General features: G+C 52.4%; 1 protein-coding gene across 6 annotated transcripts in view; it reads left to right on the plus strand.

The window, feature by feature from the left end:
• Window positions 1-2,233: 2,233 nt before the first annotated feature.
• Window positions 2,234-22,954, plus strand: part of ACLY (ATP citrate lyase) — a 44,700-nt gene continuing 23,979 nt past the window's right edge. Inside the window, exons 1-15 of one of the 6 annotated variants that reach the window (XM_025987136.2) lie at window positions 2,384-2,501; window positions 3,203-3,248; window positions 6,812-6,998; window positions 8,136-8,258; window positions 10,291-10,353; window positions 10,818-11,008; window positions 11,495-11,574; window positions 13,159-13,289; window positions 14,097-14,215; window positions 15,487-15,623; window positions 16,523-16,584; window positions 17,830-17,947; window positions 19,777-19,931; window positions 20,440-20,530; window positions 21,623-21,652. In XM_025987136.2, the coding sequence (XP_025842921.1) occupies window positions 2,414-2,501; window positions 3,203-3,248; window positions 6,812-6,998; window positions 8,136-8,258; window positions 10,291-10,353; window positions 10,818-11,008; window positions 11,495-11,574; window positions 13,159-13,289; window positions 14,097-14,215; window positions 15,487-15,623; window positions 16,523-16,584; window positions 17,830-17,947; window positions 19,777-19,931; window positions 20,440-20,530; window positions 21,623-21,652 (1,621 nt within the window). In that variant the 5' untranslated portion in view covers window positions 2,384-2,413. Of the gene's footprint in view, window positions 2,552-3,202; window positions 3,249-6,798; window positions 6,999-8,135; window positions 8,259-10,290; window positions 10,354-10,817; window positions 11,009-11,494; window positions 11,575-13,158; window positions 13,290-14,096; window positions 14,216-15,486; window positions 15,624-16,522; window positions 16,585-17,829; window positions 17,948-19,776; window positions 19,932-20,439; window positions 20,531-21,622; window positions 21,653-22,954 lie in introns of all 6 variants that reach the window. The other 5 variants (XM_025987133.2, XM_025987137.2, XM_025987134.2 and 2 more) reach the window with 5 other exon arrangements.

A 22,954-nucleotide genomic window follows, 5' to 3' on the forward strand; every position in this document is an offset into this window, starting at 1 on the left:
CTTCCTCCTCACCTACTAGTTGGTAGTGGACAGGGTCCAGAGAGTCAGTTACTCATTTGCAAAATGATGATGATGCTTAACTCAAGAAGTTGCTGTGAGGCATATTCATTAGCATCCGTACCTTTCATATAGTAAGTGTTTAATGAATATTAACTAAGATGGATTAACATCTAGAAGGGAGTCACTAGGTAGTTCTAATGCTACTGTGGTGGAATGTCTGTAGCCTAGATGCAGAGGTAGTGCCTATATCCTTCTATATCTGGTGACATAGACTTGTCTTCCAGCCCTATCTAGAAGAGGAGGGAGGTGATTCAAATGGCAAAACAAAAGAGTTTAGAGCTTTTAAGTCAGAGAACAGGCAGGTAAGAAAATGGGGCCCAGACTGATGGATCATTTTAGAGCAGAAGAGCTTCGGCAGGAGCATAGAGGAGCAATGCTAGTTTTTCCTGGGGGAGGTTGAGAGTTGTTGGGGAAAGACCTAGCATTGAACCACTCAGAGAACTGAAAAATCCCAGTGCTTGGTTGGCTCATGGACCCTCTGGCTAGCACCTCTCCTCCCTCACTCCCTGGACAGCTCCTTTCTTGTTGCTCCCACACAGGACGAGTCATATTCGGGTCCAGCAACACCTATATGGGGGACTTACCTTCTCAGCAAATATTTATTGAGTGTTTACTATGTACCAGGCCCTATTCAAAGTGCTGGAGACACAGCAGTGAAGAAAACAAAGAGCTTCATCTTTGTGTACAAATGCCCCTATATCTGAAGGATAAATTGTTAGAAGTGGAATTGCTAGGACCAAAGCATGTGCATTGAAAATTTTTATTGATATTGCCGAATCGACAAATGTTCTGTTACGGTTTATATTCTACTTAGATGACGGAGGGTATCTTTCTAACTAGAGAGATAATTGCTACACAAGTGATTCCTCCTGACTGCAATCTTCCTGCTAGCCCCTGAACACCTTGGGGGGTTGCTGTTTCCTGAGGCTAGAAATGGAGTACCTTTTTAGGAGATGTTTTCTTTATCTACCGAGGGGTGACCCTTTGAGATCTGTGCTTTTGGGGAAGATTCTTGATAGGGTTGGAGCTCAAGCCACATAGAAGACTCTCTAGGAGCAACAACAGAGAGGAGATGAAGAGTTGTTCTTTCAAAAGGATGACTGGGAGGAAAGGAACCAGGAAGTGACAGTATCAGGGATCATTTGGTCCAGGCATGGGCAGCAAGTTTAGCTGCCCCACTCCTGACCACAACTGGATTGGGGGAAGGAAGGCTTCCCAAGTTTTTGTCCACAAGAATGTCACAACATTGTTGCAGTGTCAGTATGACCAGGGGCTTGGCAGGGGCACAGGCCTGGTGATTCTCTGCACACTGGGCTGACCCTTTCACCTGACCTGGTCAGTGCTCCATTGGTTCTCCTTCCTGGAGCTAGGTAGCTGTTAGGGTCAGTGAGTTGCTCAGGAGACCTGCAGGACTGGGGTGAAAGCTCCAGAATGTCAGAGCAATAGATACATGTCCTGGTTTTCAGGATTGCCTGATTTCAAATATTCTACCCAAGTTCACTGGCACCTGTCAGATCTGGTGTCCCAGTTTTTGGTTTGGAAAATAGCCTGTCTCACAGGTAATGGAGAAGGAGGCAACAGTTCATTCATCCCAGCATGGAAGCTGGGATGGCCGGTAAGGGGAAGCAGGAGACCTGCAGATACGGCCCTAGCCCCATGCTAGAATCTCCCGGTGAATTCTCAGCTCCACAAGGAGGTGAGGTGAGTGGGACGCAAAGCGGTGTGACTGGCACCCACTTAGCCCCACCCGCTCACCCCATTCCCGCCCTATCCCACATTAGGAGTTCTAATCTCATCTCTTAATCTTGCCCCACCGGCTCATTGGAGAGGGCCCACGTGCAAATGCAAATCCAGCCTGCCACTGCTACTTAAAAAAGCGGGTCTAAGCAACTGGTTTCAGTGTGGCCGATTTTAGGTAGCCGGGATACGGACGTTAGTTTCTCCCAAGGAGAGAGAAGAGGGAGACTCCAGGTCTCCAGAACTGCGCTACAGCCCATTCCGCCAACCCCACCCCCACACCGCTCCCTTCAGAGTGGCGGTCGGCCCAGCCCCTAAGTGATCAGGCCACGGCCCCCCGCCCCGTACGTTCTTCTCCAGCATAGACCGGCCCATCTCCCCACCCGAAGCCCCGCCCCAGCCCCGCCCCCAGCCCCGCCCCGGCCTGCCGGCTCCCGAGAGGCGGTGCCGGCCCGCTGTCTGGACGGACGCTCCAGGTGGACTACAAGTCCCAGCAGACCCTGCGTCCCGCCCCCCCTGGGGCGGAGCTATACCGGGCAGCGAATTGGGAGGAGCCCTGGCGCTCAGGCTAGGGAACGCGTGTGACCAATCGCAGAGCCGCTCGCTCCGTGTGCCGATGGGGGCGGGGAGAAGCCCGCAGGGGCCCAGACAAAAGCCGGATCCCGGGCGTCTGCTGGAGGCTGGAGCGCTCCGGGCGTTGGGCGGCGAGGCGGGGCCTGCGGAGGGAGCGCCGCGCACGGACTTTCGCAGCGAGGTTAGTGGCGGGCTGCTGCCTTCGCGAGAGGGACCCTACCTGCCCCGGGAGCTTCCCGCCTCCCTCCCCCAACCCGGAACCGCCTTCCCCGACGCCGGCTTGGTGCTCACGTGCCCTCCCTGCACCTGCCTGCAAGTTCTGGGGGGCTTCGCTTTAGGTTAGCCCTCGCTCGGAGCCCCGGCTGGTGGCCGCGTGTCGGCGGCCCCACCCCCACTCCCCCACATTCCAGTTTCTGGGAATTTGCACGCAGTGAGCCGTCGTCCTGGCTGCTTTTCCCTCCGCCACGCTGCCTTTGCGCTCTCCGGGCGCCCCTCACCCCGACCGGGGGCCAGTCCTTGAGCCTCTTCGGGCTTCAGCGGGCTCCCTTGTGTGCCCATCCGGGTCTCCCCACCGCACGCGGGGGACGGGAAGTAGGAAGAGTGGTGGCCACTCGCCCCACTCCTGCCCGGGCTCAGGCCCTTCCTCAATTTAAAAAAAAAATTTTTTTTTTCCTTTCTCAATTTTTTTGTGAAGAGTCGACCGAGTCCCGCGCGGAGAAAGTGGAGGGAGCGAGCGGGATGCACAGCCTTGGCAGCCACGCGGGGCCGGGCTGTCCCACGGTGCCCGAGGCCTGGCCTCGCTGTGGGGACCTGCCTGTGGGGCAGCGGGTAGGACCCTCCTCGCTCTGGAAGCGCCTCCGGGCCCAGCCTCCAAGCGACAGATGGCCAGAGTGCCACTCTCCCTCCCCACCTCTGGCGCTGACGCGGAGCCTGGCCAAGGCTGGGTCCTGAAGGAGCCTCAGGATGCGGCCGCCGCCCTCCTGTAGGGCCTGGCTGAGGGCCAGACCCAGCGCCAGCTGCCCTCTCCAACCTTGCCAGATACTGGCCCAGGAGTTCGGCCTTTGGGTGGTCCCCTAGGGTCTGCCTGGCAGGGGAGTTTTAGCCGGAAGGAGCAGTGCATGGCACAGTAGGCACAGCCTACTCCCTCCACCCTTTGACTTTGCTCTTCCAGCCGGCTCAGATCCTTGGATATCTGAAATACTGGGTGAGGAAAAGCTGGTAGACCCCAGCTGCCCAGGGCTGGTAACTTTCATCTCTGAGAGAACTTTAACAGGTTGGGCCAAGGTGACAGGAAGAGCCCTTGGACACGGGGTAGCTGGTGTCTCCACCCCCATTCTGACACTATGCTTGCTGCAGGAGGGGACCCTCACAGAATTCTGCTTCTCCCTTTTCCTCCAGGAATTTCTTGTCCTCTCAGAAACAAAAACCACACCAATCTTATGGATACTAACCTAAAAATGAGTGCTTTCTGTCTTTCCCAGACAGAGACCCTAAGTAGCATCCCCAGTGGTTCCTCTGCGCTGGCTGTGTCCCAGGGGTACATTCCTGGGGGATGAACTCCTTTCATTCAGCCTTACTGTGGGCTGCCTCAGCCCTCAGTGGCTGCTGTGGATGAACTCAATCCTGGTTCGCTTACCTGTCTACAGAAAAGACCCCATTCAGCACATAAAGTCCTTCCTTTGAGGGGGGAGAAAGAGGGTGAGTGTGTGTGTGTTCAGGTTCCTTGGCATGATTTCCCCCGAATGATTTACTTGGTATTAGGTGATAGTTCCTGGGGCCTCAAAGCAGACCCCGGGGGTCTTAACTCTGTCCTAAAACCACCTGTCATCAGTTTGACCACATAATTCAGTCCTTGGGGAGTTGGTGGCCTGGATTCCCAGATCCAGATTGGTATACACTTGATTTGGGGCGGGGTTGGGGGGTGTTTGTTTTGTTTTTTAACACTTTATGTCCCATTGTCACTAGAGCAGATTCTCTTAAGTGATGGTCTGTGGTCATAATCAGAAGCGTCTTGAAATGATATGCACAGTCAGGTAGGGGCACATTTTTCTGGGCTTTAGGTGCTCAGGAGTCTGAGACCTCAAATAGATGAAGAGCCGTGGCCCTAGAGAGACTACCAAGACCCCCCCGAATGATTAAATTTTTGAGCTTTCTCTACCCAGTCTGTTCCCTGGATTTGTGAGCCTTACCCTGCATTGGTGAATAGCAAAGGCCAGATACTGTCCCTACTGTTACTCTATCATATAAATCCTGCCTGGGCCTTGAAAGGCCCTGCCCCATCTAAGCCACAGTGCTCTGGTGGCATCTGTTGTTTTGGTAAGATGGCAAATATGTTCTATCCTATATTGTGCCTGTGTTGTGTCTCCCCCCTCCCTCCAGGACCCTGTGGAAATGATCTCTTGGGTCTGAGATTTGATCTGGGGCTCAAGAAAGTTGTGATTTTTCAGCTGCAGAACATCGCTTTTCTCAGCCTTATCTTTTGTCTGCTTTGGGAGGTGCCAGGTCTGGGGGGTCGTTGTTCTGGGAGTGTCTACCAGACTGCTCTCTGCTGGGGAGGCTTAGCTGAGGGGCTCCTTCCTCCTGGAGTTTGTGATCACAGGTACCTGATATGTCTGAACTGCTGAGGGTGGTCAGCAGCTGTGCCCTCCTTTCCCTGATATATCTGCCCTGAGTTATATACTCTGTTTGGGAGGGGGGCGGGGGCAGGTGTACCCATCTGATTTCAGGACCAGTTTTTCTGGTCTGAAGTCAAGAAGGTTGGGAAATGGAGCTGGAGTGGGTGGGGGGTGGAGGACTGTGGGACACTGGGGCTGGTTGAGGCATCGCCTTCGGAAACATGTCGAGGAGGAGCCGGAAGTCATCCCAGGGGAAGGCTAGAAAAGGAAACATTTCTTTTGAGCCCCTTCCCAGCTACCCCACTTTGGGCCAGACACCAGACTGAAAGCACCCATTGTGCTGAGCTGGAGACTAGCTGGGAGGCTGAGGGGGCCAGCCAAGCCAGAGTGAGAACCTGAAGCCCCAGCCTGGTCAGTTGGGAGGGAGGTGGAGTGTGGCCTCTGGAACTTTGGCTTGTCCTGAGCTGGGGATGGAGACCAACCTTCCTGGGTATATAACCCAGCCAGGCCTCTAACTCTGCCCTCCTTTATTTGAACGACTTTTCTTCTCCAGCAAACTCAGCAGCTTCAGTTCGGAATCTTTGTGGGAGAGATTGGAGTGACTTTTACTGATCTGGACAAACTCTTAGCATGAATGATGGTTTCCTTTCATTCCCTCCCCCCACCTCTCATTCCTTTCCCCAACTTGCTCCTGTCACTGCCCATGAGAGAATGGGTGTTTCAGGACACAGCAGTGGGGAGGGAAAATAAGGAGATTGTCATCACAGACTATTCTGTGAGGTGAAGGGGGCCACAGTCTGGTCCTTGGAGAAATGGTCTTTTCTCTAAGGATGAGGTGTTAGGCGTTTTCTGGGGACCAGGAATAAGGATTTGAGTTCAAGTCCTGGGTCTCCTGCTTATTAGTTTGACTTTTGGGGCTAGTTATCTTAATTCCTCTGAACTTTTATTCCTCATCTAAGAAAGAGGTGAATTTCATTGTACTTCCCAGGGTTCATGTAAGATGAGCGTCTACATGCATGTGACCAAAGATGACTTCTGGCTCCTTCCCCAGCTTTGGCTCAGTTAGAAGTGACCAGTACAGGGCGGTCCCCAAAGAGGCCCCTGGCTTGCTCTAAACTAGCTGCTGGGTGACTCATTGGAGCGGGTGGGATGCACTGAAGGTCACTGTTCTCCTGCCCTGTGTCTGCTCTGAACTCAAGGGTGGGAGCCTAATGTCCTGGGAGAAATAAACTCTGAGACGACTCTTCCTCTTTGCTCCTTCGGGACTTGATCCTGCCTGAGGTTAAGTAAACTCACTTGCCTGGCTCTCAGCCTGGTTGGTGATGAGTGTAAGTGTGTGAAGTGGGTGAGTCTGGGCGTGGGGGGGATAAAACCTGTAGGGGGAGTAAGGGTAGCATTGCACAATTCTGGCTGGGCGCCCCATAGGTCACAGAACCAAAGGGTGTGTTTCCGTGTGTGTGAGACCTTGAGTGTGACCAGTACTCGGGTTTGGGTCACACACTGGTATTCCTGTCTCCCCATCCAGCTACCTTTTACTGTGAGATGAATGTGAGTTGGTTTGCTGAGGAGAAAGTAGAGACAGGATTGAGGCCAGGAGTCCTGAGGAAAATACCACCTTTGTTTTTCTCCACTACCTTCTCTCCCATCATTTCCTGATCCTCCTTCCCTGCTGTCAGAAGTGGTCATTAAGATCTCCCTTCCATCCCTCCGGCTGAGCCAGTTTTCTTTCCCTCTCTTGAGAAGCACTAAGATCTGATTTTATTGTCTGGGGGCAGCTGTATACTGATCTGTTTCCCCTGCCCCTTCCTACCAGCTCCTCTTCCCCCAACAGGTAGAGTGGGTCCCTCTGCAGCCATGTCGGCCAAGGCGATTTCGGAGCAGACAGGCAAAGAACTCCTTTACAAGTACATCTGCACCACCTCGGCCATCCAGAACCGGTTCAAGTATGCCCGGGTCACCCCTGACACAGACTGGGCCCGCCTGCTGCAGGACCACCCTTGGCTGCTCAGCCAGGTAAGCCTGCCCTCCCTGGGCCCCTTCTCCCAAGGACCAAGCTCAGAGGAAGAGAAAGGATTGGTGTAGTGGAGACATCACAACAAGTCACATGATGGCATACTGCCCGCATCAATAGACAGTGTGCAGTGCACTGAGTGGGGTTTTGTGTTCTGCTGTGGACCCCACATGTTGAGGTGCCCTCATAGGAGACAGCACATGGGCTTGGAACTGGACAAACTGGAGTCCAGATTGAAGCTGTCTGTCGATTAAACATGTGGCCTGGAGCAAGCTGTTTTACCATTCTTGAGTGTCTTAATTCCCCATCTGTCAGATGAGCGTAACACTCACCCTGTGAGCAGTACAGAATTAGCAGTAATGTCTGGAAAGCATTTAGTGTGCCACATGGCACTTGGTAGATGTTCAGTAAAAGTAGGTTTGTGCCCCACCCCCCAAATGGAGCATAACAGGAATGTGTCCACAAGGAAATGTGCTGTGAACTTTGTGTAGAATGGCTGATAGCCTTGGGCAGCTAGCCTGGAGTCTGGGGTCAAGGCTCCTTCATCTGATTCCTTACAGGGCCATTGTTGGGAAGTGCAGACTTCCTGGGTAGGGTCCAGAGAGCAGGACTAGGACCCGTGGCAAGTTCTGGGGGTGTATATTCCCTCCCGCTGCCTTAGGAGGTGGTGCCTTTCCTGGCTAGCAGTGTGTGAGAGTGCTTAGGGGCTGCTTGTGGGGCTTGTAGGCAGGATCAAGCACCGGGATAGGATTGATCAGGTCTCTAAGGTCCTTTGTCACCCCAGGGCTCTGTCTCTATTCTTCCTTTTGGATCACAGGTGCTGGTCCATATTCTGAAGAGTTCATGGTTCAGTGAAGCTAAGATACCACATAGAGAGGGTAGTGAATCATTCATTCAGCAGGGATTTGGCGAGCACCTACTCTGCCAGGCCCGATCCTGGGCCATGGATGGCTCTAGATACCTGGTTGGCAAAAGAAAGGTGTAGGCTGGGAGAGGGGAAGGAAGCTTCCAGAAGTTGACCCTGAAGAGTAGGTGCATGGATTAGAAGCCACACAGGCTTTCCTGTGCTTTGGGTCCCCAAACTATAGCCTCTTGCCCTTCCTTTTCCTTGCTCCACATACAAACCCCTCTCATTTCAGAGTTTGGTAGTCAAGCCAGACCAGCTGATCAAACGGCGTGGAAAGCTCGGCCTAGTGGGAGTCAACCTCACACTGGAAGGCGTTAAGTCCTGGCTGAAACCGCGGCTGGGACAGGAGGCCACTGTGAGTATGGGGACAGGTTGAGGTGGAGATGCTCTTGTAACAGAAGCAGATGTGGTCACCTCCAGATCAGTGGTGCTGTGGGTTACTCTTCACCCATCCACACTGTAGCCTGGGGAAGGCGAGAGTCCTGAAGAGCTAACTTGAATGGCAGGGCTAATCATGGTGCCCATTCCCAGCTCTGCCATCAGGGAATGGCAAGATGAGCTGCAAAAGTCACCCCAGTACAATTCACAGCTGGGTGAAAATGGTGTTTCTTTAAAGGTGATCGTGGAGATGGGACTCTGAGGCCCATTCTGGGAATTCCTTCTTTCCTTCCTCCTTCCCTCCCTCTCTCACTCCCTCCTTCCCTCCTTTCCTCCTTCCCTCCCGTGCTTGCTTGCTTGCTTTTTAAAAATATTTATTTATTTGATGGAGAGAGAGAGAAAGAGAGCAAGCACACAGCAGGCACAGGGAGAGGGATAATCAGGTTCCTAGCTGAGCGAGGAGCCTGATGTGGGGCTTGATCCCAGGACCCCAGGATCATGAGCATGAGCTGAAGGGAAGTGCTCAACCGACTGAGCCACCCAGACGTCCTTGGGATTTCCTTTTCAGTTTCCAGAAAAGGAATGGCAGCTTGTGACGTGTATACCAAAGGGGGACGGGAGTGGTACTGTTCAAGAAGGGAGATACAGACTGTTTGGGGCCGAGAGACTCAGATGAGACTGTTAATACTGAAGAGTAAATTCAGTTTTTGGCTTCTCCCAGCTTGGTGATTAATGTCTGCTCTGTAGATGAGAGCTAAAGTGAGATTTGGTTTGGGAAGGCAAGGAGAGGCTTAGGGATAAAATTGCAGTTCTTCTCGCTCTTAGAAGGGGCTGGAGAACAGGCACAGGGATAAAATTGCAGTTCTTCTCCCTCTTAGAAGGGGCTGGAGAGGGGGAGGGGGCTCAGGTGTCCCTGAGACCAGGGAGGGTGTGCGGTCCTGTGACTGTGACCAGGGGTGAGCTATTCTCTTCCTTGGCAGTCCTGGAAGTAGGACGAGGATGGCAGTGGACTGTCTTCCTCTCTTACTGGGCTTTCTCAAATTAGCTCTTCCTGGTAATTTCTCAGTTTCTGGCTCTTGGAGTCAAGAGGGCTTCTTTTTTTTTTTTTTTTTTTTAAGAGGGTTTCTTAAAGTCGTACATGGACCTGGAGGCAGAGGGATCTTGACTGGCCTTTGTGCTTGCAGTCGTCTGGGGAGAGGATGGCAAGGTTAGGGGCTGAATGTTTATCTCCAGGGAGGTCCTTAGGCTGGCCCTTGGGAGGGGGATGCCAGCAATGTCTGAGCTGGCAGCAGCGTCAGTCCCAGCAGGAGCGGCTCATTAGCTCTGATGGATCACTGTCTGGTTCCTGACTCAGCAGTGACGCACATGGGCGGGCGGGGGCTTCGGGACACACTGGGATGAGGACTGTCTCGCCTCAGCAGGCTCCAGGGACACACTCAAACTGATTAGCTCTGCAGGTCTGTTATCCTCAGCCAGGAAAGTGTGTGTGAAGTTTTCCCTGTCAGGTTCTCACTCCCTCCCCCTGCACCCATCCCTGCTATGCCCTGGGCCTGGACTTCCATCCTTGGGTGGTGTCTCTCTGGTTGAGCTCTGGGATGGAGTGCCTTGATTTGTCTGGGCTCTTTAATTTGCATGGCTGACGGCAGGAGGGAGAGGACTCCTGATGTCTGTGACTTTGGGGCTGGGGCAACATTGTCTGCCCAGCTTGTTTGTCAGCCTCTAGAGGAGGCAGAAAAAGAACGTCAGTACACTTCAAAGTGTAGCTGGAATGAGGGCAGTGGACGGAAAAGACTATCTCATGAAGACTTCTTTAGCTTAGGGGTCTGTGACCCCGTTGCCCTGTTTTTTTTTTTTTTTCCCTGGAAAATCTAGCTCTGTCAGATGTTGTAGCAGTAGTACTTAGGCCCCATCTCCGATGGGACAGCCAGGTGGGAGGAGCAGAGGGCAGTCCTGTCCTGGGGAACAAGATATGCTGTCCATCCAAGCTTTATATTCCTTGATCCCCATAGGTTGGCAAGGCCCGAGGCTTCCTCAAGAACTTTCTGATTGAACCCTTCGTTCCCCACAGTCAGGTATGTGTGAGGTGGCTTCAGGCTGGGTCTTCTCCCTTCCTTTGTGTTCGTCAACCCTAAAATGGTAAAAGAAGAAACGAAGCTACTGGAGAAAAGTCAAAGGGACCAGAGTCTCTGAAGCTTCACCAGAGGTCTGAGGGTGCCATGGAGCAGGGAGTCCAGAGATGAAGGAAAAGACTTAGTTTGTAGCAGGGAGGAATCAAGGCTCATAACAGAGGGAACTTCTCAGCACTGAGATGAGAAAGACTTAGAGGTAGGCGTCCTCCCCCAGGTCAGTTCACAGTGGCTGAGGTTGTCAGCTAGCGAGGCAGTGGCCTCTTCTCTCCTCTTGTCCCCGAGGGGAAGATGGGGGACAGGTCTCCCCAGGTGAGTGTTCCCTATTAGGGTTTTAGAAATGAGACCACAGGGATTGGGCTCCCCAGGTGAGTGCCCCTCACTCCTATGGTACTGGCTTCCCCTTCAAGGCGGAGGAGTTCTATGTCTGCATCTATGCTACCCGAGAAGGGGACTATGTCCTGTTCCACCATGAAGGTGGGGTGGACGTGGGCGACGTGGATGCCAAAGCCCAGAAGTTGCTCGTTGGTGTGGACAAGAAACTGAATCCCGAGGACATCAAGAAACACCTGCTGGTCCATGCTCCTGACGACAAGAAAGAGTTGAGTGAGAGGGAGGGCAGGCAGGTGGCATCAGGGAAGTGGGGAAGGCTGACAGCTCTGGGCACAGAGTAGGGAAAGCAAGGCAGTCTTCCCCATGAGGGCATCTGCTGACCTGCCCCAGCATCTGGGTGGGAGGGTGGGCACAGCCTGTACCCGTCCTGAGGAGGGGAACTGGGGGCGGACAGGAGGCTGGCTCACATTGAAATATGCCGGCAGCGTCCCTCACCCCGTTGCCCCTGTGTCTGGCATCACCGCCTCCAGCTTAATGCCTGACAGCTCCTTTCCGCCTGGATGGCTGAAGAGTGATGTCCAGGGAGCAGGGTTCACTAGAAGAAAATGAGAGGTTGGCAGGGCGAGTGTTAGGAAGTGGAGCTGTCAGTGGCAGTGAGAGGTTGCTGTAGACAGGGGCATGTTTGAGGGGCTGCTGCTGAGCCTGCTCCGTGGCTCCCTGAGGATTGACTGTCCCCTTCTCGCTCCCCCTCTAGGATTCTGGCCAGTTTTATCTCTGGCCTCTTCAATTTCTATGAAGATCTGTACTTCACCTACCTCGAGATCAACCCCCTTGGTAACTGGCTCTGCTGGGGTGGGCCTGGGCGAGGGTCAGTTACAGTAGGGTTCCAGTGCCTGTGGTAACCCTGACATTGACATTCAGAACACCAGACCCCACCCCCAACACTTGTAGAGGGCAATACAGACAAGTGTGTTTGCAGAGGGATGTCTGGGCTCATGGAGTGCAATCTCCTGTTTCTGAGCTCTCAGAAGACCATGATTATTCCTCTTTGACCAACTCCAGCTTTCTTTGGTTTTAATTTGTTCTGTGATGGGGAAGTCCTGATTTTGATCTCTCTGCCTACTGGGTGTTCCTGCCCGTGGATTAAGCTGTACTGCCAGGATCTGGGCTGCCTCTGCACAGGTCTGACCATTCAGGCCCTTCTTTCCTCTGAGTGCCCTCAGAGCACTCCCCAGGAGTTGGTCAATCATTGAGCCCCAAGGCTGGGAAGACCTTAGTCCAAGCCTCTCAGGCTGTGAGAGAGGAAGGTGGCGTGAGCTGGCTCTGGCCAGGACTGCTCAGGGCAAAGTCCGATTCCAGATTCTAGCTGGAGATGCAGCCCCTCTAATGAACCAGATGGTTCTGTGCTAACTTAATTAGCTAAATGGCCCTGGGGTGAAGGGAAGATGAATGTCCAGTTAGACGGCAGTAAGTGAATCCTGGCTGGGGGCCCAGTGCACCCCGTGGCTTCTCACTCCCCAGACACTGAAGGCTTCCCAGCCAACCTCAGGAAACCCAGATGTACACACTCTGGGCTTCCCATCAGGGGTATTCTGACAGCAGCCTTTACTTTAATGCTTTTTGTTTTAATGGCAAGGCTATGGAAGGGTCAATGGTTAGATTTAAGGTATGGAATATACCATTTCTTTCTTCTTTTTTTTTTTTTAAAGATATTTATTTATTTATTTATTCATTCATTCATTCATTTACTTGTAAATGAACAAATGAATGAATGACAGGCAGAGACATAGGCAGAGGGAGAATTAGGCTCCCTCCAGGGAACCCAGTGTGGAACTTGATCCCAGGACCTAGGGATCATGACCTGAACCAAAGGTAGATACTCAACCACTGAGCTACCAAGGTGCCCAGAATGTAGCATTTCAGAAAATGTTTAAAATCTGCCATGGCATAGGGGTACTTGGGTGGCTTAGTCAGTTAAGTGTCCAATTCTTATGCTCAAGTCATGATCTCATGGGTTGTGGGATCATAGGGCTCCGTGCTCAGCAAGGAGTCTGCTTCTCTCCTTCTCCTACTGCACCTCCCCTGACTCACACGTGTTCCCCCCTCCCTTCAAATAAATAAATACATACATTTTTTTTTTTAATGCCATGGCAACTAAAACAGACTTCCCTGTCACATTACCTGTAGGTCAGGGCTGAGGGGTAGTGATCTTAAATAATTTTCTTTTAATGGGGTAAAAGCTGTGTGGAAGGGCCATCTGGTCTTCTGTGGAGCTGGGCAGTTAGTTATTAAGTCTGGGTGGGACCCCGGGGGGAGGAGGGAGGTGGTTGGTGTGTGGGGAAGCCTGTGGAGGTGTTTGGAGGTTGGTGGTTGTCTCTGCCTGGAGTCTGCCTCTGATTGCCTCTGCTTTTCTTGTAGTTGTGACCAAAGATGGCGTCTATGTCCTTGACTTGGCGGCCAAGATAGATGCCACGGCTGACTACATCTGCAAAGTGAAATGGGGTGATATAGAGTTCCCTCCTCCCTTTGGGCGGGAGGCATATCCAGAGGTAAGGCTGCTCTGGGGAGGAGATGGAGGGTGAGGGGGACCTGGGAGAGGGTGACTGATCTCAGAGAAACATCAGGCTCCCCTCGTGGGCTGTACATTTGGCAGGAAAGGAAGGTTGAAACCATTTAATTTTCTTAAAACCCCAGAGGAGGGGGGAGTGGGAGTCAGCCAAGCCTCTGAATCATGGCCAGAAATCCTTTTAGACTTCTCTCTTAATCAACCTCCCTGGGCTCTTAACTTGATTTGTTGATAATTCCGAGTGGCTCTTGCTAATCCTGCCAGAGGAAGGTAGTTCTTTTGGCCACTTGCTGAGAATTTTAATTGCTCTTTCCTACCTCATCCTTTTGAGAGGTCCTCACAACAGGATCAGGCCTTGTGAGTCATAGCTGAGGCCAGGAGAAGAGGCTGGGCTGGGAGAAGGGATGGGGCCTGCAGGTGGACATTGGGAGTGGGGGCCCATGGTAGAAGCAGGGTGACCAAAAAAACCAAACCAAACAAAACAAAAGAAGCAGGGTGACCTAGTGAGGCGTGGGGCTTGAGCAGAGGGCCAGGAACTTGCGGTCAGAGAGAAAGGAGTTGGGAAGTGTGTCCCGAGGCAGTGACTGCGGCCATGGGGGTTTTGGTACTTGAGAGACATCATCATGTTTTGTCCCAGGCACATAGGACCTTACACAACTCCTCTCCTTGGCCCTGTTAAGGCAACTGAGGACCTCTTCATGTGTCTCCAGGGAAAGGAGCAGGGTCCTGGGAGCTGGGACCCAATGAAGGGGGTACCTCCAGGGCCCACCTGTTGCTCTCTGGTCCCTAGGAAGCTTATATTGCAGACCTGGATGCCAAAAGTGGGGCGAGTCTGAAGCTGACCTTGCTGAACCCCAAGGGGAGGATCTGGACCATGGTGGCCGGAGGTGGCGCCTCTGTAGTGTACAGGTGACGGAGGGGCTGCTGCAGGGATGGCAGCTGGGTCTGTCCGGAGTCCACGTGTGCATGGTCTGGAGCAGACTGCTTCATCTTGGGGTGGGGGTGGGGGTCGGGGTGGGGCTCTTCATTTTCTCCCCTTCATGCAGAGCAGAGGCTCTGGTAAAAGCCTGTATGCTACCTTCTGCAACTTTCTTGTTGGCTTCTAAATGAGGTTATTTTTTATTGGTTTTCATCTCTGTGGTTAATGATACATGCTTCACATAGGTATGATAAATGCAGAGAAGAACCTAAAAGTGAATGTTGCCTGGCTCTTTCCCCACCCCTCCTCCCAGTAGGTCACCATAGTGAGCACGGTGCTGCTTATCCTTCCAGCTGTTTTGATGCCTGTATAAGTACTCATACTTTCACATTCCACAGGAAAATTGGGGTCGTATTCTTTTTTTTTTTTTTTTAAGATTTTATTTATTTTTTTTTTTTTAATTTTTTTATTTATTTATGATAGTCACAGAGAGAGAGAGAGAGAGAGAGAGAGAGGCAGAGACACAGGCAGAGGGAGAAGCAGGCTCCATGCACCGGGAGCCCGACGTGGGATTCGATCCCGGGTCCCCAGGATCGCGCCCTGGGCCAAAGGCAGGCGCCAAACCGCTGCGCCACCCAGGGATCCCTTAAGATTTTATTTACTTATTCATGAGAGACAGAGAGGTAGAGACACAGGCAGAGGGAGAAGCAGGCTCCATGCAGGGAGCCCGACCTGGGACTCGATCCCGGGTCTCCAGGATCACACCCTGGGCTGCAGGCGGCGTTAAACTGCTGTGCCACCGGGGCTGCCCTGGGATTGTATTCTATACCGTTTGCAATATCTGGTGGTTCTGCACTATTTCTAGGCAGTGATCTACCATGTTCCCTTCTGTGCCTGGCTGGGCCCTCCTCTAGCTGCAACCATTTCACTTCCCTTTTGGGTAGCCTGGCCGGGACTCCTGCAATACGTGATTTTTCCTTGTGTCTGGAAGTGCTCCTTGTTTCTTTGACTTGCCAGTATCCGTCTAGGGCCCCATAATGGCCTGGGGCTAGCAGAGCTCACTGTCAGGGAGAGTCTGGTGTAGTGCAGTTGATCTTCAGGCATGCCTTTTGTGAACCTGGAGGGTGTGAGGCCCAAGAGATTGGCTCCGTGGGCTGGCTACTGGGCTTTGGGGGGCATCTACATGTCCTCCTGGGCACCCGGCTGCCACCCTCTGCCACTACAGTCAGAGCCAGCATTGACTTCTGTGTCTCCCTGGCAGTGATACCATCTGTGACTTAGGGGGTGTCAACGAGCTGGCAAACTACGGGGAGTACTCAGGTGCCCCCAGCGAACAGCAGACCTATGACTACGCCAAGACAATCCTCTCCCTCATGACCCGGGAGAAGCACCCAGACGGTGAGATATACACGCTCCTTCCCCAGGACAGCCCCTTGTGCTGCAGTGGGAATAGCTTTGGGCGAGAAGGCACTAGGGTGGTGGTCCTAGTCCTTTGCAGCCTGGGGTTAGTCCTTTAGCTTCTGGACCTCTGTTTCTCCAACTAGACAGTGTGCAGTGTGGCATCTGTTAGATATGGTAGGCTCTGGAGAGGCAAGGAAGTGATGTGTATATAAAGCCCTATGAGGGACTGCAAAGGAGGTAGCAGTGTGCTCTTAACAACTGCTATAAACTCAGATCTTAGTGGCCTACTTTTTTTTTTTTTTAAGATCTTATTTATTTGAGAGAGAGACACAGAGAGAGAACAAGAGAGGGAGAGAGCACAAGCAGAGAGAAGGGCAGAAGGAGTAGGAGAAGCAGACTCTCCACCAAGCAGGGAGCCCGATGTGGGACTCATCCCAGGAGGGATCACAACCTGAGCCGAAGGCAGATGCTTTACTAACTGAGCCATCCAGGCACCCCTAGTGGCCCAGTTCTACGCTTACTATCTGGGCTGTGGGATTTCCAGCTTCCCTTTACCACCTGTCCAGTGTTTGGGGACTACACATACCAGTTTCCCCGCCCTTGGGCCAGAAGAGATTCCCACTAGGGGTATCCAGAAACCAAACTGAGTTTCTCAGTGCCAACTAGGAACAGTGTAGAGGTTCCTAACCACCTGCTTGGTGGCATAGGCGATGGAAGGCTGAGTTGGTTAAGATTGAACGGATGTCAAGGGAAGCCAACCTATTCCCTGCCCCACCCAGCCTCTGTATGGATACCTCTTAACACTTGGGGAACCTTTGCTTTTGAACTCCCTTAGTTGTTGGCTATCTGGTAAGATGTTCATGTCTACCTTTCTAACCCTTCTACTTCAAACACAGGCAAAATCCTCATCATCGGAGGCAGCATTGCAAACTTCACCAATGTGGCCGCCACGTTCAAGGTAATCAGCCACAGGGGACTATGCAGCTTCTAGAGAGTGTGGGTTTGGGCGAAGTCAGGAAGGGAGGTTTCCATAAGCAAGGTTTGAGGCAGAAGCAGGTTCCCATGACTTTTACCCAATTCAGTAGGTGTGCTTATCCCAGGGTTCCTTGTTGGGGATGCAGAAGACACTGGGATAGATTCGGGTCTTCTCCTAAAGGTCAGAATGAGGAAAATGGTTCAGTGATCTGGGGCTCTTGTTCAGCCAGCCAGGGCCTATCAGCCTGGGTCTGTGTGCCCAGGTCAGGGGTGTGAGCACTCAGTTCAGAGTATGACTGCTGGTCAGGAAGAATGGCAGCACTATAATGGCTTGGGAGTCATCCCCTTCTGAGCAGCCACCCCAGGAGGCTATTTCTTGTTCTGTATTGTCTGATTGCTCACTGAGGCTATTCAAAAAAATGTGTCCCATTTAGTCGTTGCTAGAAGTCTTGAGAATAATGAATAAATAAATGTCAGCCTTGAAAATCTGAGCTCTAAAGAAGTAGGAAGACCAGGCCTTGTCAGTTTTATCCTAAAACAGGGTCTCCTTCATTGGTCCCAATTCAACAAACAAATCTGAAACAGGTGAATCTTGACAGTTTTGTGTTCACTTCTGAGTGATCCTGTAATAAAGGCAGCAGTGTTGATTGGGTGCTCAGGTCTGGAGCAGGAACTGGGTATAGTGCATTCACCTTGGGTGACAGTAGACACTCCACTCCTGACTGAGTGAACCAGCCTCCTGTATGGAGAGACAGAACTGATACGTACCTGTACATTGTCCCAAATTGTTTCCAGAGTTGATATTCTTTGCAAGGGCTGTTCCGTAAAATTGCTGGAAGAAGCTTTAGTAGGACTTTGATATTTAAGTGGACCAGGTCCTAATACTTCCGAGAACTCTTGCATAGGACCCTGGCCTTAGTTTCCCCCCAGACTGCAATAAGAGATAATGGCTGGAGCCAGCACCCTGCGTGTTGTGGGGCGTGACTCCCCGATCCTGCAATACTGTGTCAGCCACATCATGAGTGCCTGGGTGTCCCAGGCCTTGCAGTTGATTGTGCGTAGTCCAATCCACACATGTGAAACTCTTGGCTGCCTGTGCCTGCCATGCTTCTCCATGAGGAAGCCACTTTCGTTATGTGCACCCTGGTATGTTTATTGTAATTGTAACTAACTGACTTATGACTGCCTTGTTTTTAGTCAAATGTCTGTTGGCCCTTCATGCTTCCAGGGCATTGTGAGAGCGATTCGAGATTACCAGGGGCCCCTGAAAGAGCATGAGGTCACCATCTTTGTCCGAAGAGGTGGCCCCAACTATCAAGAAGGCTTGCGGGTGATGGGAGAAGTCGGTAAGATGGGGACCTTTTCTCTCCCAAACCACCATATAGTGGCCTACCTCTGTGGGCTTTCTGGAAGAGGCTCACTTCCGTGAGCAGACACTTCCATACTCCTGCCCTCCCCTTTCTGGATGTGCAGCTTGCTTCTGCTAACATTCTCTGTGCTCATCTGACAGAACCCCTGACCTAAACTTCAGAATGGTTCAGAAAGCATTTCCATTCAGCTGTTTGTTGAGCAAATATTTGTGGAACGCCTGCTCTATGCCAAGCACCAGAGTTAGAGCTGCACATGTGACAGATAGCAGGCCCCTTGTGCTGTTGTGAACATTGACTGTAACATCGGGTAGCACTAGGTGCCACAAAAGCAAACAAAGCCAAATAAAGGGATGGTGTGTTTGTTGGGGGGGGGGGGACAGGACCGGTTTTAATGGAGTGATCAGCGAATCCTTCACTGAAAAGGTAACATTTGAACAGTGAGCTGGAGGAGAGGAGGGAGCAGCTCAGCAGCGACCCCAGAGGGAAGGGCAAGTCCCAGGACCCTGTGTGGGAGCGTGCTACTGTGTTAGACCAGCAGGCAGGACCAAGGGAGCAAAGGCAGGTTGTTGGCAGGTGAGGCGGGGAGACAGTAGGAGCCATGTGGGGTGGTACAGGTACCAGGGGCACTTGGCCGTGGCCCTGGGCTGGCAATCTCTGCAAGACTAAGGGAGTGGCACACCTGGACTTAGGGTTGGAAGGGTTGTTTGGCTGCCAGGTGGATAGTAGGTTCAGAGGCAGGAGGGTGGCGACCTTTTGGGCTGTGGGGGAGAGGAAGGGCAAGTAACTGGTAAATGGGAAAGCATTGTCCCTTGCTAAGGTGAGGGACAAGAGGGTGGTGGCCTCTGTTTTGGTTTCCTTTCTCCCTTCTGCATTTTGAGTGTCTCTAGCAGGTTCCTGAGATCTCACGTTGAGAGGTTTCCAGAAGCTGGGGACCTCCTCTCAGTCTGGACTAAAATTGTGTCTCCCTAAGTTAACCTCACTGAGCCTGAGAATGTGAATTGGTCACCAGCAACTTTGATCTTCCGTGCAGCCCTCATTGCTAAGAGAGTTAGTTGTGGGTCAGGGATTCATGTGAGATGTCAGAGGAGTGACGGAAGATGCTCTTGCTCCGGGAGCAGGTCGTGCCTCCATTTATTTTGGAGGGGCAAAAGCTTCCCATCTTCCTGTTTTCCCAAATCTGGTGGGTTTGGCAAACAACCCACCTACTTCACTTAAAGGGGTGCCAAGCCTCATTTGCATTGACAGCAGAGTTCCTGCTGGGGGCCCAGCCCTTGGGGACAGCACAGTGAATGTCACAGGCAATTCAAGTAGGAGGACAGTAAGCAAGTAAATGATTACTAAAAGAAGATGCTGTCTGGTGGGAATGCATACGGTGGAGTGGCAGGTGCGGGGAGGAGGTCAGGGAAGGCCTTTCTCAGGAGGTGGCACTCCAAAGGGTTCCACACAGAGAAGGACCAGAGCTCCAAGGAAGTAAGCCCAGGAGCTCAGAAACAGAGGCCAAGCCAGGCAGATGTCAAGGTCGTGGGGTTGAGGGGACCAGGGGCCAGCTTCCAGCAAGACAGTGCAGACCCTAATTATGCTTGTGGCCACTGCAGGGTATCAGCAAAGCTCTTTCTTGCTTTACTCAGCAGGTCATCTTTACAAAGAGTTGCTTGATGCTGAAAATATGACAGTTGGTCTATCCTCGATAATTGGTCTTGTGCAGAAAAAAGCACTAGATGTCAGGCAGGGGCCTCTGTAGAGTCATGTGGACTTGGGTACTTATTTGAAGACTTGAATGATGGATTCTTTTCTTTCCCTCCTAGGGAAGACCACTGGGATCCCCATCCATGTCTTTGGTACTGAAACTCATATGACAGCCATTGTGGGCATGGCTCTGGGTCACCGGCCCATCCCCAACCAGCCACCCACAGCAGCCCACACTGCAAATTTCCTCCTCAATGCCAGTGGGAGTACATCGGTAGGTGCCACCTGTCCTCTACATAAAGCATGGTGTGTCATCTTTGCCTCCTCATCATACCTTCCTCCCATCTAGAACACAGTGCCCGCCCTCTGTCCCTAGCCATCTGGGGGCACTGGGGAAAAAGGTTGGTTTCTTTAAAGTAAGCTCAACACCCAGCATGGGACTTGAACTCACAACCCCAAGATAAAGAGTCGCACACTGCACTGACTAAGCCATCGAGGTTAGATCAGGGGGTTAAAAATCAGACCTGAATTTAATCCTGTTAAGAGTGGGGCTTTGGCATGTGTCAAAGCCTCAGTTTGCTCATCTGTGACATGGGACAATACTAATTCCCATGTCAAGAGGGCTGTTAGAATAATACTTTTGGAAGCACTTTGTAGAGGATGTGCATCGTTCTTGTTACTGGATCTCTTTGGGCCTTAAGGAACCAAAGCTTAAGGACCAAATAGTTCTTTTTCCCAGTTGCTACCTGTGACTCTTACCCTGTCTCCTTGTCCCACCCCAGACTCCAGCCCCCAGCAGGACAGCCTCTTTTTCTGAGTCCAGGGCCGATGAGGTGGCACCTGCAAAGAAGGCCAAGCCTGCCATGCCACAAGGTAACTACCAGCAGGTTCAGGCACCCCTGTCTGCCTGCCCTATCCAGGTTCTACTGGGGCGGGCCATGCTGGGGCACAAAGCTGGGCTTTGCTATGAGAGTGGGTATGGCACATGGGCCAAACGGATGTGAGGATATGAAAACTCGGGCCTTTCTAAGCCTTCCTGTGGGCTCTCCTGGCACTAAGGGACCCATACTGTGCCTGGGTTACCCCACTCCTTGCTATCTTCTCTTCCACCCCCTTACTTCCTCTGGGGGCATGTGAGCCAGGCAGGGAAGCTGTGGAGGAGTCAGGGAGACAGCAATACCCGGAGGTGGCAAGGTCTCCCAGACTCTGTTTCTAAGCAGAGAGCAGGAGCCTAGAGCTGGGACCGCAAAGGAAGCACCCACGTGGTGGTTCCTGTCAATGCAACAGTTATTACAGGTACCATCCATCACCCTTCCTGCGAACCCACCGTAAAAGCACACATAGATACCAGCCTGTCTGCATTTCGCGTACCCTGTTTATCCTCTGGTTCATCAGATGCGACCCCTGCCACCCAGCCCTTGCAGCCAGCATCAGATAATAGGCATTAGCGTGGGGCTGATGCTGCCTCTTTTTGGTACACATAGTGTGAGCTTGAGGCATTTTGTGAAACAGTTACACGGGCTCCAGGCACTCGAGATTGTAGCTGTTTCCTGCAGTTCCCAAACTAGTAGCTTTGTCTACAGCAGAGTGACATATCCAACCCTACAGTGACGTAACTGTCTTATTGTGCTTCATGGGGATAACCCGGGATTGACATTATGAGGGTGGATTCAGCCAGCTGCCTCTGCTCCAGGCCTGGGGGTCTTTGGTGTTTAGCACCCCCTCCAAGCCTTCTTGCCCTTCCCACCCCCTCTCTGGCCCTTTGGCCCTTTCTTCTGCTCTGCTGATCAGTGCTCTCTTCTCTTCTCTTGGCTTCACTCCTGTCTATTGTGGAATAGACGAGAGACTGAGGGCATGAGCCCTACAAGGCTTGTTCTTGGGACCCTTCCCTCTTCCCACCCTTTCCCTCCAAAGCCTCCAGCCACCAGCAGGTAACTCAGCTGCCTTGGTCATTTTCTTTGACAGATTCAGTCCCAAGTCCAAGATCCCTGCAAGGTAGGATGCCCCCACCCCGCCCCAGCTCTGTGTGTGGCTTTGGTTAGCGGGTTATATAGCCTTACCGTGTGCTTTGTTTGCTCCCAAGTCCTAGTCTTCGCTCTCCTTCGCTGTCCTGCCGCTACTTAGTCACTCCCACCTCCACTCAGCACTCTCCTGGCTGGCTCTCTCTGGCTCCACACTCCCAACAGGACAGGGTAGGGAGTGTGGGAGCAAGAGCCAGGCCCACAGTCTTAGTGGAGTGGTGCCTGCTGAGGAGGGAGGGGCGTCCTGGGAATGAGGGAGCCATGGAAGCTGAAGGGGGAGTGGCAGCACAAGGGCAAGGAGGGCAGCAGCAGCCCTCCGGGATTCCCATCTCCGCCTCAGAGTCTCTTCTTACTTTTCCCATTTAGCCTCACCACCACCTACTGCATCCCTAAGCTCTCAGTGCCAGCAACAGGTTTAGATTTCTCTGGGTTTTGGGTGGAAGACAGGGTAGACAAGTCAAGGAGGGAGGTATAAGCCTAGATGGATGTGCAATAAATCTGTAGAGGGGATCTGGGCTTTGATGTATGAGGTCACTGCTTATGGAGGACATTTGCTGTGTTCATTCACACATTTGTGCAAACACATGTTCCCCTGTTGACTAACGTGAATGGATTCATCCCTCCAATGCCTCAGGGCTTCCACTGAACTTTCTGACATTCACTTCTGTGGGAGAATTCTCCCTGGGGAAGGGGGAAAACTTGATGACCTTTGATTCTTTGCCAAAGGGAGGGGAAGGGGCAGCTAAGCTAGATCAAATATCTCCCCCTATAAAAGCCAAGAATGCAGTCCTCTCACCATCTGCCTTTAATCCCTATGTTTCCTGTCTCTGGAAAGATCCTTTGTTACTTGGAAAGACTAGACCTAGCCCTGTGTGGAAAGAACTGGGGCCTAACCCCAGTTCTGAGAGCTCTTCCACCCAGGGGGGTGGGCTTATCCTACCGTTAGTCCCCGAGCCAGTGGAGTAGCCTGGTGGGGGGATGGTAGCCTGCAGCATGGGTTCCCAGGGACTCATGCTGCTGGTGGGATGAGGATGATGGCCTTTGGCTTTGCCATATCTGTGCTGGAGAGGAGCACGCTTGAAATCTGCCCCTTTTATGCTGGAAGTGCAGGGTGGGGGCTTGTAAAGATTCCAGGTTTAGTCTCCTTTCTGTAGTCTTAGGTAGACAGATGCATGTGTGTGTGTTTGCTTACACTCTGACTTGGGGGAGTGTGGGCTCCCCCCCTGAGGGTGGGGAGAGGCCAGGCCCTCCTGGCTTGGATCCCACCCTCCTCCCT

Source organism: Vulpes vulpes, chromosome 2 (assembly GCF_048418805.1).
Source record: "Vulpes vulpes isolate BD-2025 chromosome 2, VulVul3, whole genome shotgun sequence".
NCBI classification, from domain to species: domain Eukaryota; kingdom Metazoa; phylum Chordata; class Mammalia; order Carnivora; family Canidae; genus Vulpes; species Vulpes vulpes.